At 44.2% G+C, this 14,741-nt stretch overlaps 1 protein-coding gene across 2 annotated transcripts in view; it reads right to left on the bottom strand.

Moving 5' to 3' along the window:
• BMPR2 (bone morphogenetic protein receptor type 2) overlaps positions 1 to 13,608 on the bottom strand; it is a 100,294-nt gene extending 86,686 nt beyond the window's left edge. Inside the window, exon 1 of one of the 2 annotated variants that reach the window (XM_015868190.2) lies at positions 13,269 to 13,608. In XM_015868190.2, coding sequence (XP_015723676.1) covers positions 13,269 to 13,341 — 73 coding nt within the window. In that variant the 5' untranslated portion in view covers positions 13,342 to 13,608. The remainder of the gene's footprint in view (positions 1 to 13,268) is intronic. The other variant, XM_015868188.2, reaches the window with a different exon arrangement.
• Between the last annotated feature and the right edge of the window lie 1,133 nt (positions 13,609 to 14,741).

The raw sequence follows: 14,741 nt of genomic DNA, 5'->3' as shown, positions 1-14,741 counted from the left end.
TGCAAAATTTCTAAAGCCAAAGTTGCATATCTCCGGCAGTTGTATGTTTTACAGCTTTTCACTTTTTACTTCCATAGCTGTAGTCTTAGTAAGCAATTTTTCACAACGGACTTTTAGTTGTGAGATGTACCAAAAACCATCAGATTGGTATCATAATGAATGAAACCCCAAATGGGGTTTCCTAAGCATACCTAAGATATGCTCCTGTGGAATGCTTATCAGAAAGGTATTTCATATAACTGCTCCTCCTGACACCTTTAGCCGTATGCTTTGTAAGTACTCTGATGCTTTTTCTCATTACAGTCGCGGTTGGGCCTCAGAGCTTTATATATATGTGTGTGTGTGTGTGTGTGTGTGTGTGTGTGTGTGTATCTGTACTGCAGTAGTTAGTGGTACGTGCAGAACAAGTTCTCAAAACACAATCGGCGTTTCAGAAAAGAAAATCCAGGGAAAGAGAGTTGCTTCCAACTTCCAAGAAACAACAATGTTTATGTAACATAGACAATTGCTTACAAAGAAGTTATTCTTAACTCTTTAGCATAGTAGCTGCACTTGAGGGAAGCTCCCATTTCCTTTCTTCACCTAGCTGCTATTTCCTTTTCCCTCTGCTGCTTTTACAAAGAATCTGGGCTTGCAGCTGGCAACAACCCATTGCAAAAGCTGAATACTACTTGAAAACCAACTTCTGCTTAAAGGGCAGCAGTCAACTTCACTTTTGAATGCATCTATTTCTGTTCCACACAGAAATAGCAATCCTGAATTAGGGAAGGCCTGAACATGAAGCAGCAGACCAGTTGGGAGATGCAGACTGACACTCCTGCTGCTCCCCCCAGCATGAACAAAGGAGGCACAGATCTCACACAAACATTACTGCCATTTGTTTAAGCACTGCTCATAGATGTGATCTCTAACACTTGAGACAAGCCATAAGCACTATGACTTATGAGCTCTTGATGATCAAAATCAAATATTTTGCCCATCATGAAGGAGAAATCTAAAAGCTTTTCTCTGGGAATACCATTGCTAGAAACCTAGTTAATTCTGAACATTTATTTCAGTGTTAGTAGATTTTATTATCATGAACTAAAGTCTTTCTCAATTCTGAACAGAACTGGGTAAATGCCAGCATATGGCAAGTATGGAGGGGAGAATGAACGTCCTTGGAATTCTATCTTTGTCTTCAAACAAAGACTTCTGAGATGAAGAGGGTCTTTGTATTCACATTTGTATACATTTGGTGAACAGAAACCGGAAGGATAGGAAGGGCAGAGCAAGCAAAGGCTACTCCAGTTGTAAGCTAGCTTCCAAAGCTTGAGCTCATCAGTCTTACACAATACAAACATGAAGACAAAGATGAGAACTCAAAATGAATTTAGAAGAACTACAAAGGAAAGTTACCTGGTGCCATTTCAATCTGCCACCCCATTCATGAGTAGACCATCTCCAAAACAGGACAATTATACTCTTTTCTGGAATTGTCACACTTTCTCCCACACATTCAGTAGTTAAAAATCACTTCTTTTATTTTTCTACATATAGAGGAAAAAATAAACTATCGGCTTGCCTTTCAGGTGTCCTTGAATATTCTGATTAATTCACTACAGGAGAAATTGCTAGGAATTCTATGGCACAGAACCGTTACATTTCCTAATGATCTGAAGAGCCCTTCAAAAAATTTCATCCCAGCTGGCTCCCTCCCTTCAGCTGCAATCCTAAACTAAGATTTGCGTGATTCTTATGAAATCATTACTGAAATATACACATCTGAGAGCACTTCCTCAATTACTTACTCAAGCACATGCACCTTTTAAATAAGTTCAGTAGACAAGCCACCTCCCAAGAGATATGAGCCAAGTTAACTTAGACAATGACTGTCCTATACTGCCTCTCATCAACCTGCTCTGCAGATCACCCCACCACACTTCCCCCTGAACAAGTGATACATTCACAGAGGATCTGTTATCTGTGTTATCTGCTAATCAAGATTCTCCTAGTTTGCGCTCTGCAAGATAATAAAAGAAGACAGAGCAAAAGAATGACCCACTTTTAGAAAGCATACCAGAAGAGTCAAGGAAGCTAAGCATTCCTTAAGGGAAGAATAAACTTCAGTCTTTTGCACTTCCTTTATGCATCCCTGGTGATCTGAGCACTTATCAAAGATCTCTTTTTAGTAACATGACACAGCTTGTTTCTTTTCATTACAGCAAAGAAATGCATAAACTGCAACGTTGAAATTTCAAAATGTCTTTCAAAATAATTGAAATATGGGGAAAAGGGAAAATGAAGAAGGGAGAATACCAGGGAAGAAGCGCATGTAAAGAATCACCTCCAAACTGGGGGAAATAGCATCCATGGGGTAGAGACAAGCAAGGTCTATAACTACAACAGTTTAATTCTCTGCAGGAACCTAAAATTACTCCTTTTCCCACCAAATGAGGTAGAGATCCTGTAGAGAAAAACATTTCATAGAATGTATCACAGTTACGCAACATGCAACTGAATAAAGGCTAGACAGATAGTTCTAATAACTACTTCTTCAGGATTGAACTCATGTTTGTTTTTAAAGCACTGCTTCGAAGTAATTAAGGTTTTGCTACTGAAAACAAACTATAGAGTGATGTTTTTCCTCTTCTAAATACAGTATTTTACCACTCCCCTTCCTTAAGTGCTACACTTGCACCTTAAATTGCAGGGGAATTATCTCCACCTTTGTTCTAGCAAAACAATTGACAAGGGAGAACAAACAAAACACTCCATGCCAGATAAGATAAAACATTGAACTCCAGTGGGTATTTGCAGCATATCAAGTATCCTGCAGCAACTTTGCACATGCACACCTGCAACATCTTTCACATGCTTCAAAATAAATGTGCACAGAAGTGATCAAAGCAAAGCATTTGGCAAATTATTTTGCTTCCATCTTAACTGATCCCATTCCTTGACATCTCTTTGTTCACAAACTCTTAACATTTGTTTTCAGATTGACAAGGTGAATCCCACAGCTTGTGCCTCCTTGGTTATCACACAATGGCTTGGGTTGGAAGGGAGCTCAAGGATCATCAAGCTCCAACCACCCTGCAGCAGGCAGGGCCAACTACCTCCAGATCAGGACATCTGCTGCTCACTGCATGTCTTCATATCACCAAGAACACTGGACAACGCCTTTCCACACTTTCCTCATAGCTCCACAATGTTCCCTTCCCAGGAGTCCTCCCCAGTGACTGAAGGAGCTACAGAGGAGTCAAGCTAACAAGTCCAGCTGAACTAATTAAACTAGGTTCAGCTCTATGCTGCATCGCATATTACCTCCCAGTTTTGATATGCCTTAGAAGCATACATGTATCCTATTAAAAAAAAAAAAAAAAAAAAAAGAAGAAGAAAAAAACCAAACCCATTTCCTTACAAATCTTATTATAAAAAGCCAAAGTTCATTGAGGGAAATGAATCTCTAATACTGTTTCCTAATACCTTTTGCTATAAAATTGTACTGTGAACTTCCTGCCACTCCAACTAGATATCAACCTTCCCTTTCAATCAAATATAATTAACTCTACAGCACTTCATTAAATCACTTCTTGCAAAAAACCACCAGCTCTATGAAATGGCAAGAAACCAATGGTTTGCAATCCAAATAGCATCTTTTCAAGTCAAGATCCTTAACTATAGGAAGAATACTTCTGGTGATCACACTGAACTCTCGCCTTTCCACATACCCACCGTCACACATTCTTCAACTGCAAGGTCACTTTTTAAAGGTTATTACTTTTCCTTGTTTGGTACAGAAAGAACGATGCTCTCATGCCTGTCTAGACTGAAACTTGATGGAATGCAGCTACCTCTCTCTGCACCTCATATTCCCTCACCTCAACAGAAGTGAGGCAAACTCTGGTGTTATCAACCAAATGTTGCAACTAACAGCTCTCTGTAATTGCCACAAAGGAATTTACTATCAGATTCCATTGCATACCTCACTCTCATTTCTTATTTATGTACTTCAGCTCAAAGTGATAACTATTTGCACGTGGCATTCCTGAGTTATTTAACACTATTTAGTTGCAATGTAGTAACATCAGTAACATAAAGGTACATACCCTATAAGCTCATTCCATCCACCTTAAAAACACAAACAAAAAACCAAAACACTGGGGGCAGGAAAGGGACCTTTTCCCAGAATAATGGTGTTAAACAACCAGTTAGGACTCATGCCTCATTTATCTGGAGAAGCAAAGATACTGCATTAGCGTCCCTCCTCAGAGTTTCCTAATAGCTGCACTAAAATACCTGGTCTCCAAAACTTCTTTCAAGTCCAAAGGAGCAGCGGCAAATATACATGAGGAAAGTATTTAGTGCAATCCTGAAAAGGTGGGTGAGATTACCTCAGCATCTCAAAACATAAATTAATGTTCCTGAACTGCACTGTCCCACAGTGGTTCTGGTTATCAGCAGGAATGCAAAAATGTCAAAAAACAAACAAACAAAAAATCTTGAAAGGTTCTTAACTGACATCTCTAGAGCATAAAAAGAGCAACTTCATAAAGATTTCTGAGTAAATGTAGAACTCAGACACAGATTTTCACTTTTCCTTCAGTAATCAGATCCAGCAGACAAGTTGGCTGATACAGTAATAGGTCAGTATTTCTTATTACCTTAACTAGCTTAAATTCGCAGCCCTGCTAAAAGTTGCTGACACTGTTTGATTTATATTTTGCATCACGTGTGTTTAAATATTGCCAGAAGACTGGTGGATCTAATTCAATATCTCTTACAATGCATTCAACTTCACTAAAGCACCTCCTGTTCAGAATACACTTGCAGTTCCCATATATGCATAATAAGAAGTGCTTCATATCTTAGCACCTCACTGCTTTTTTCTTTTTTTCCTGCACACAGGTAAGGGAGGAGAATGTATCTGTGCATTCTCAAACTATGAAACTATTCACGTTACACTTTTGTATCATTATTTCTATTTTGTACATCTCATGTTTAAAATTCATTTGCTATGTTGTGTCATATTTGGATTCCATACTCCTGTGCAAAGGCTACACCTTCAACTTTAACTGGTATCATGTAGTCTGCGTCCAGGTAAACAAAACAATAACCAGAATTCTCTTTGTTTCACACACAAACATTCTACACCACTGCTTCTTACAATAAGGGAATCCACATTTGCTGACAGCTTCAATAGCAGAACTACTTCTCTGACAGGATACAATAGGAGCAAAGAAAGTGTACTCCTCACTTAAGTTATTTCTATGCTTGCACAGAACAGTTACAGAAGGAATAAAAACATTTAGTGTGAGATTTTAAATGATGAGCTAATATAAACAATTGTGGCCAAATAATTGTGCTCAGCTACAACAGCATTAACTATTGCAAACTTAATTTCACTAAAATGTAATTAAGCCAGATTCATCTTTGAAGTAAAAGAGAAATTACTTAACAGATTCTGATAAAAAACTTGGATGCAATTAAGTGTGAAGTTTACCAGCCAGTGACACAAAACAAGCTGTTTTTAAGGACTTTTTGGAAATCAGCAATATCAACCAAATAGCTGATTTGCTAATATTAAAATACTAGTTTTGAGCAGTGATGTGGACTAGAAATTTAATAGCACATGGAGTACTTAAGCACATACATTACATACATAAACACACACATATGCATATTCATCGCATATAAGGCATACACACTACCATCAGTAATTTTGATGCATCGTATAGAAAAAGTTTAGAGAGCCTCAAATACTCCCGTAGGGCATCAGAAATAATTTCCCCCAAGTTAAGAGGAATTAAACTATTTTCTCATCTTTTTCACATGAGGATCATGGACTCTCATCACAGCCCCTGAAGCATAGAAAGCACAGAGCACTGGAACACGTTCTTCCACTTATCAGCTGCCTCCTGCTGAAGTCCCAGCAGCGAGTGCTGTGAGGCAGGTGTGTGTGCACAGCAGCAAGCCTTTGGCTCCCACTTCAGATGGCAGACCTGAGCATGTATGTCTATTTCAATCATGGCAGCTGCTCCAGCTACAGATCCCTGGCCTGGGCGATTACTGCTAGAAATAAAGAAAAAATTTTAAACGTGCAAGCATAAGAAACCTACACTGTGATGGCATCTAGACAAGCTTCATTACAGGGTTCCTTTTATCCTTCTCTGTAACTAGAATTATTTTAATATGGAAAGATCCCTCCTGGTCTAAGTGCCTGCTTTGCATTTATATGGAGGTGCCACAGTGTAACTAAAGCGATATGTGCTAAAATTCTCTTGCTACAACCTTAGCTTTCCTCAGCTTACAAATACTGGCTCTACCAATCTTTCAAGTCTCAGCTAAATATAATTAAAATTTATATTTGAGAACCAGTAATGGTGAATAAATAACTTTCAAGTAAGAAGGTCCCTTGTTTGCAAATAAGGATAGAGAAATCACTTCTTGGGTTCTGGTTTAAATAAATGACTGGTAAGGCTCACAGCAGAGGGCACGCGCTCTGGATAAGTGGCTAAGCCTGTACCAAGGTTTTCACAACTTAGAAGTTACAAGGACACAAGATGTCCCAAACCAAGATGCCTAACAGAAAAACTTGACTCATAAAAAGAGGATTTTTAAATACCTAAAACAATATACTTTATAAGGTTGGAGTTATTTAATACATTCATTAATAAATAAAACAGTTTGTACAGTAACATGACCAAATATTTTTTCTGGAAAATCTTGGAAATTCTTGGAAAATCCAATTAAGGTTCCATTATGCTCCAAGAGCTTTGTTCCAAGTATCCAGAACCACACTGCTTTGGTGGCACAAATAGAATGTTTTATTTTTAAGAGAAACAGAGTCAAACAGAAGGAGTCTGATAAAGCAAAAGCAGCAGAGCACATCCAGTCAGTCCTCTGGACTATGCCAAGGCTGCTGAAGCCGGGTGAACCTGACCTCTGTGACAAGAAGACCAAAGTTCACTCAAGGCCAAGATTGAGCAGCTTCTCAGGTGACACTGCCTCATCGCCAATCCCCAACACTGTGATAACAATTCAGTGCTGCATTCTCTAATATATAACTTTGTGAACCCAATTAATATATATATATGACCTATGATCATCCTTTCAGTTATCTCAAATAAATAAATAAATAAATAAATAAAAATCCTGCAACTTCAAAAAGAATAAGTGCGTATAGAATAGAGAGAATAAATGCAGCACCAGCTTCCAGCTAAAAGCACCAGCAATTTGCTAGCATCACTGTAGCCCACTTGACCAGGACAATCAGTACCCTGGAGCAAAGGTTCACAGTACCAATGGCTTTGTCACCATCTGCCATTTACTCCAATCACGCATGTCACAGTAAATGCCTTTCAAGTCCATCTACTTAACACACATAATACAACTATTTTTCATGCTCTTCACAGATTCAAGCAAGTATAATACATAACAAAAGCACTCAAAGGGTCCACAAGAAAAATACGCTACAGTAACATTGAAAAGATGTCATAATAAGAAATTGTAATACATTTAATGTGTGAGATGTCTGAAACAAGGAGTCTGCATACACAGGACTGTATATACAGGATAATAGAGTCTAGTTCTAAAAGGGTGCAAAACAATGCAGGCAATAAACTGCAAGTTCCTCACACACACAGTGAAGTCATAAATGGAGGACAATCACACAGTAAGGTGATCTGGGCATTGTTTTGGAAGTTTAGTTAAAGTGCTGAGTACATTGTGTCCCAAACACCACCCGTTCCACCAGCTGCAGACCAAAGACATCTAAATTCTAAAAACACTCCTTTTCTTCCACGTTTCTTACCCAATGCACCCCCCCCACAGAAGTGATTGCCAGCTGCCCCTCAGACCCCCGTGTCACCCCAAAGGAAGCCCAAATGTGCAACGGTTGCTCCAGAGCAGATCACATACCACCAGGTGTGCGGCATCCATGTGCTGTGCTGGGCAGCCAATTCTAAGCAAACAGACTTGTAGGGGCTCAGTTCTGCCCAGCATTTCCCTTGGGAAAGCTCTACCCTGGAATTCTTGTGAAAGCTGGAGTAAACTAATCTCTTGAGAGACTATTAGTGTCTTTCACCTACGGTTGAAATTGGCCAGCAGATTCAGGTGAACTGATGAAAACAGAAGGGCCTGCAGACGGCAGTGACATCAAAAGGAGTCTTCCGTACCTGCATTCCAAGTTTTTCTCTCCCCGTCTCACAGAGAAATAAGAGACAAAAGAAAAACACAGAGTACTGAGAGATGTAGGGCACGGACACCTTCACAGCCCAAACGTAACATGGGATTTGCTACAAACCCAAGCAGGCAATGAACAAAACAGAAAGCCCCCAGTGATGTGGAACAAAATGCCATCACCTCCCTGACACCTTGTGGTTTTCAAGTTTATGAGGTTGAGGGAAGAGTAAGAGGGTAAAGACATGATCTAAATGACTAGGTCTCACTCATTCTCTCAACAGCCACCAGAAGCCTTCAAAACTGCTACCTACAACTATACTTTCTTTCCCTCTCCCCAGGGCAAAAACCTCCTTCCCCTACACAACTGCAGGCATGCATTCTTCCAGCAAGTTTGACAAATGCAAGACACGTCTGTCTGATATGCCTTGGCTCTCATCTGTTGCAAAACAAATTCAGCCCTTCATCCTTTCAAACCCCTGCAGCCCTGCAACCTGCTCCTTCCATTTACTCACACTGACTGACCTCCCCAAGCAGATCCCACTTTGGCTCAGCTCAGCACCCAGCTCTGCAGGCCATGAGAATTAACTCCGAGATGCTACATTTTGACCTATGAACAATCTACCAGGTCTCTGTTGCCCTCCGGCAATTGATTGCCTGTGTGCATACGGTGTGCTGTAAGTTCAGGTGCATCACCACGTTAACTGAGGCCTACCATAAACGATCTTGTATCAGGGAAAGGACACTGCTACTGTTGCGTTACAAAATACATAGTAACTAAGTATTGTAACAGGACAGGTTACTCAATCCTTCACTGAAGACCCTGGAGAGGTTAGACAAAGGTTACCTATACTAATGCATCCAGACCACGTAGGATACCGGAGTCGCTTCCAGCCTTACATTTCTGTGGGCTCATTTCAAAGGCGTACTAAACAATTAAACCATATTCAACACTCAAAGTGTTCTTCTGTTTTGGTGGGCTGCATTATTTTTCAGTTGAAAGTGAAGCAGTCAGTAATGTCACTGAGTCTACAAACTTAAACAAAATTAACACAACGTCACGCAAGCTACACACAGATTCCTGTCCTACCAATGCACAGCATCATCAGGACTGTTTCCTTCAGACATAAACATTCTGTCCTGAATGGAACTTTGTGCCCTGCTTACGCACAGTCTGCTCAGAAAATGAAAGCACACGTTCATGGCATGGCCGGACTTTGAGCCCAAATACAATATAACTCCTGTGACAGGAAGCCATGCACTGTGTTGGGGGAACAGAGCATTTGTGAAGAACCTAACAGATCACCTTTCTCTTCCCTCCAGTGAGGAATGTAAGGAAAGGAAACATCTGCCAAGAAGATTGTGACACTGACTTTAGAGACTGCTGACAATACGTCATGAGATACGAAAAACCAAGTGGGACATAATCATCAAAAACATCAACACACACACAAAAAAACATATGCTGATTTTTAAGAGAAGTTTGCAATACGTGCTAAAGAGGGGTCATCAAAACAGCTGCTTCATCATGAGAGTGGAAATACTTACAGGAAATAGCTCCATCTTTGTCCCTGGTGAAATAAGGCTTGCCCTCCTGCATCAGGGAAGAATGGGTAGACAATTCAGCCAGCATTTACACATGGCTCCTTTGAGGGTAAAACACCCATTCTGAAGCATCTGTGTAATGGTTCAGGGCTCAGCATTTGGGCTCCTGAGCAATCTGGCCAGTGTATCTCCCATTTCCTTAAAGGATATGCCTACATGGTACAGAAATACCCAGGTTTGATCAGGAACTGGAAGCAGCAGAGCTGAAATATCAAAGAGGTTCATGCAGGCTAATTTGCCTAATGAAAAAAGGCTGTTCTCAAAGAGGTGGAGGGGGTTGTGCACCATTCCACGCTTTCACAGCCACACAACTAGAGAATTAATGAAGCCCTGGTCTGACACAGGCTGTGCTTGTGTGCCTCCATCCAGCACACTGCTTGTGTCCTTCACGTTGACAGCCCGTGTCCAGCTGCTACGCTTGGACTTCTGAGAAAGCTCCCAAACCAAACAGAAAAGTAAATAGGACTTTCAGATTACAACTGAATGAGCCATTAATGATGGGTATCGCTCTAGTCAAGAAGTAGGCACTCAAGAACAGATAGATGTAAGAAAACTGTTTAATATGCAAGATAAGTCAGTTACTAATTCAAAACACTGATAAAGTAACTGAGTTGAACGGCCAAAAGGAGTTCTTTCTCATGTCACACAATTCATATTTCAAACAAATTAAGTTGAGACACCACAGTAGCTCCAACTGGCAAGACAGAACAGGATAAAGCAGCTTCGGTTCACTCATTTTAATTATTAATTAAAACAATCATATGGGGGGAAAGAAAAAAAAACACTCCTTCAATCCCTATGCAGTTCTTTTCACTCTGAAAATCTTGCAGCCCTGTTGATCCACACATACAGAAGCGCAAGACCCACAAAGATAAAAAGACATTCTGCTCGTTTTAATTCTTACTTCATGTTTTCCACAAGTCATTTACACATTAGACAAAGGAATGTTGTCTGCTGTGGATATGTAGAAAGAAGGAATCGTGGTTTAGTATTGTGTATCACATAAGGCAAGCAAATGAACCACATAAGGCAAGATTAATATCTACTTCATACGAACACCCAAATGAAATTCTTCAGCACTATTGTGGAACAGTTCAAAGGTTCACCAGCCACCTCTCAGGCACAATTAGTGCATCCAGATCCTCCTTAATATAAGGGTGCATAAATATGTCTCAGCTCTAAACAAGATTTAGAAAGAGACATTTCAAGTAACTTGATCAATGAAGAACAAAGTGGCACAAATCTTTTTTTTTTTTTCCTCCACATCCTTTAAAATGCCTCAATCCTTTACCTAAAACTGGTGGAGGTAAAATGCACTCCCCTGTCTAAGAGAATGGCAGCAGTGAAAAATACAACACCTAAATACAAAGCTACCAAGTACTTGTTAGGATGTGGATTTTACAGAGAAAGCCAGCAGCGTTTTTATCCTAATAAAGTCCAATGGGGAAAAAGAGGCAAAGAACCCCACCTGAATCTAATTCTTCATTATATACTCATCTAGCAGAGTGAAGGAAGGACTACCACACTAAGCTCAGGTCTTTACTGAGCTCCCCCAACAGAGATCTCCATATTCTCAAGGCAGAAAGCTACAAACCTATCACAAAAATACTTTCCTTCTGATGTCATGATTTTGCATTTATAAACACTCAGTTCCAAGTACTGCAGAGACACAGCACCCATGGACAGTCGGAAGCACCAATTAACAAAGGGTTTCCAGGCCAGAACCAGTACTATCACTGATGTGAGCATGCAGTTCATACTTTGGGGGGAGGGGAAGAGAAGAAATAATGTTGGCTCTTTCATGAACATAAAAGGGCAGAATTACACATTAGTGTAGCTTCCCCTGTATAGACTGTTTTTTTTTTTCCCTCTGAAATGCAGTGCCAACCTAAAATCAACCATTAGTTACTTTAAGTAAAGCTCAAATCATTTGTGTAATTACTCTTACAGAGGGTTAAGACCAAAGTTTGTATAATGTGGATTGTTCAAATTTCATAATTAAGGAATAAATCACAATGGGAAAATGGGTCCCTATTCACAAACAGCCAAACGAGCCTGCATCATTAATACTCTTGTAACGAGGCAAGACCAGAACTGAAATGTAAAAACACTGTTGCCAGGTCAGGACGGAGGTGAACTGGCAGAACCGTGCGGACGGGCTCACACAGCAACCTGCCCAGCCCTGGGCCTGCCTCACAGCTGTGCTCGCTCTTTCACCGCCCTTCTTCCTCACCATGGCAAAGCAACGAGCAACCTGCCCAAGCGTTCATCTCAAGGAGGAAAAAATCCTGTCCTCCTTTTAATCATTAGTGTTACATTGGAAAGGTTAGGTAGTGGGCACTCTTGATTCCTGCATGCTTTAAATACCAAGAGTTTTGACCTTCAGAAGTCCCTTCTTCCTGAAGAAAAATCACTCCCAGGTAACCAACACAGACACGACAGAGATCAATCTAAAACAGAACAGCCACAGGTAGGGATGATACTGGTAAGATCAGTTGTTTCATGCCAATATCCTCCTGAAAGAGATTTCTAAAGAAGAGGAAGCAAAGAAATCTGGGGCTGTCCAGTTAGAGCAATGAACCAACTGGCTACACACCATGATTTTCTTACAAGGAAGGATTCATTTGTGAACAACACACAGCCACTGAAACAACACCACAAGAACCCAGCCCTGCAAAATTGGATTCTGATTAGTAAATGACAGGAAAGTTGTAGGGGTCTCTCAGAACTGTTGGGAAATACAGTGATGGTTTGGTGGGCACTGATATTGGTGCCTACTGATGGCAGTCGCATTGAGGAGCTCCAACGTGCTCAGCTGTCACCAGGACAGAGCCAAAAGTGGGAGACCAATGCACCTCTCCTCCAAAATCGGGATCAAACATCTCAGGTATCAAACGTGAAGCTTCCAAGCAAAGTTAAAAGTAGGTCCAAGAGCCCCAAAATATGGCTAAAGACAGCCTTAGGATCTAAGCTTCCACGTCCTTGTTTAAAACGAGTTCTCTTCAAGACCTTCCAGCGTTCCTCATCAGCGCTTTGTGCTGCTGGCCTACAACACCGAGCGACAATAGGAGCAGCCCGTTTGCTTCAGATCAGCCCTGGGAAACAAACGTACCTTCCGATGGGTCTGTCACAGGGCTGCAGCACACGCTTCAGGCCCTAAGAGCGCGGATGCCGATAAAATTAAAAATGGCTGTGCCCAGAGATCCCACACTACAACCGGCACAGCTCTGCCGGCGATTAAAATATATATTAAAAACGCCCGCATTACCTTCCCGAGGGCGCGGCATGCAAAACGAAAAGATTATTTCAATTTGGGAAAAATACCCAAGCGAGAAGCCGAGAGAAGCGGAGCCGCACGACACACGCACCGTGACTGCGGATGGCTCATTTACACAATAAAGCACATTCATTCACGCCGCCGGCCGCCCCGACGCTCGGCCCTCAACCCGCACGGAGCCGCGGCCGGACCGCGCCCCGCCGTGCCCGGTACTTGGACTTACCGGCCGCAGCGCCGGAACGAGGGGCGGCGGCGAGCAGGAGCAGCAGCACGAGGTGCCGCAGCGAGGCCGTCATCCTGGGGTGCGGGGGTCGAGGCCGGGTGGGAAATAAAGACACCGACGAGAGGGATTTCCTCGCTTCTCCGGCGGCCGCGGCGCGCTCCGGGCTCACGCCGCGGTCTGCGAAGGCGGACGGCAGGTGAGGGGCGCCGGCTGTGCTGATAGTCCGTCGCGGCGGCCCGCCCGCATGGCTCCGCGGCTCCGGGGAGGACGCCGGCCGCTGCCGCCCCGCTCCGGGAAAGGCGTCGGGACCGCGGCCCGCCTCGGGAACGCGCTTATTTCCCACGCAGCTTCACGATATCGAAGAAGCAGCCGGGTTGGGAAGGAAACATATCCAGACGGGAGGCGGCGGCTGTCACTCACGGCGGCCCCTCGCGCCGCCCGGCTCCGAGGGCCGGGCTGGGGGCAGAGCCGGCCCCGCCGCCTTCACGCGCCCGCGGACGCTCCGCGGCGAGGCGAGCCCTGTCGCGCCGTCTGCGTGGGGGCTACGGCCGCCCCCCGGCCCATCCGCACGCCGCCAGCCGGCTCCGCGGCCCGGCCCTCGCGGCGACGCCACCCCCGGCCGCCCCGACGGAGGTGGGGCGCGGGGCGGCGGGAGCGAGGCCCCTCCTCGGCGGCCCCGGCGCCCGGCCGCGTTCCGCGGAGCTTCTCGCCCCGCGCTGTAGAACGCCGCTTCCTTCTCCTCTTCGTCCTCCTCAGCGCTCCGCGAGCCGCTCCGGCGCCAGCCCGGCCAACCTCTCTGAGCTCCGAGCGGGGCCGGGCGCAGCTGTGCCCGCGGGGCGGGGATCGGCTCGGTCCCTCCGCGCCGCCAGCGCCTTCCCCGTCTCCGGGCTGCGCCGGCAGTGGGCGGTCCCGCGGCTCCTCCTCCCCGTGCCCTCCGAGGGCCGCACAGTCCCACGATCCGCCGCCACTCGCGCCCCCTCCCGCCCGCCGCCACCACCACCAGCGGCCGCGCCTGGCTCCAGACACAAAGGGGACTCGCTCCAACCGCCCCCCCGCGCCCCGCCCCCGCCGCGCCCCTGACCATAGAGGCGGCCTCCGGGAAGGTAAAGAGGGGCAGCACAGCCACGAGGGGCGGCGCTGAGCGCGTGGGACGTTGGGGGCTCCGCCATGTTGGGGGGCCGAGCGAGGATCTGGTGCCGTGTCTGCCAGCGGATCGGAATATCACGTTTCTCCTTTAACCAGCGCTCACGGATCTGCCCCGTCCCCCGCTGGGCTCCGGCAGCGAGGTGGTACCCAAGTAAACGTGCCCTGCTCACACCTGGCTAAATCGTTATCTGCTGCTTAAAGAGATTTTTCCGTTTTCAAAACAAAGATTAAAAAGTCAACCTGATGAGCTGTCGGGATGCTTTAACCTTTGCTACATGACATAGAGCTGGGGAGATAATTAAGGCCAGCAGCTGACTGGAAGGCCGA

The sequence above is a fragment of the Coturnix japonica genome, chromosome 7 (assembly GCF_001577835.2).
Source record: "Coturnix japonica isolate 7356 chromosome 7, Coturnix japonica 2.1, whole genome shotgun sequence".
NCBI classification, from domain to species: domain Eukaryota; kingdom Metazoa; phylum Chordata; class Aves; order Galliformes; family Phasianidae; genus Coturnix; species Coturnix japonica.
The sequence above is the reverse complement of the archived record's forward strand: the minus strand, read 5'-3'. Positions and strand labels throughout refer to the sequence as shown.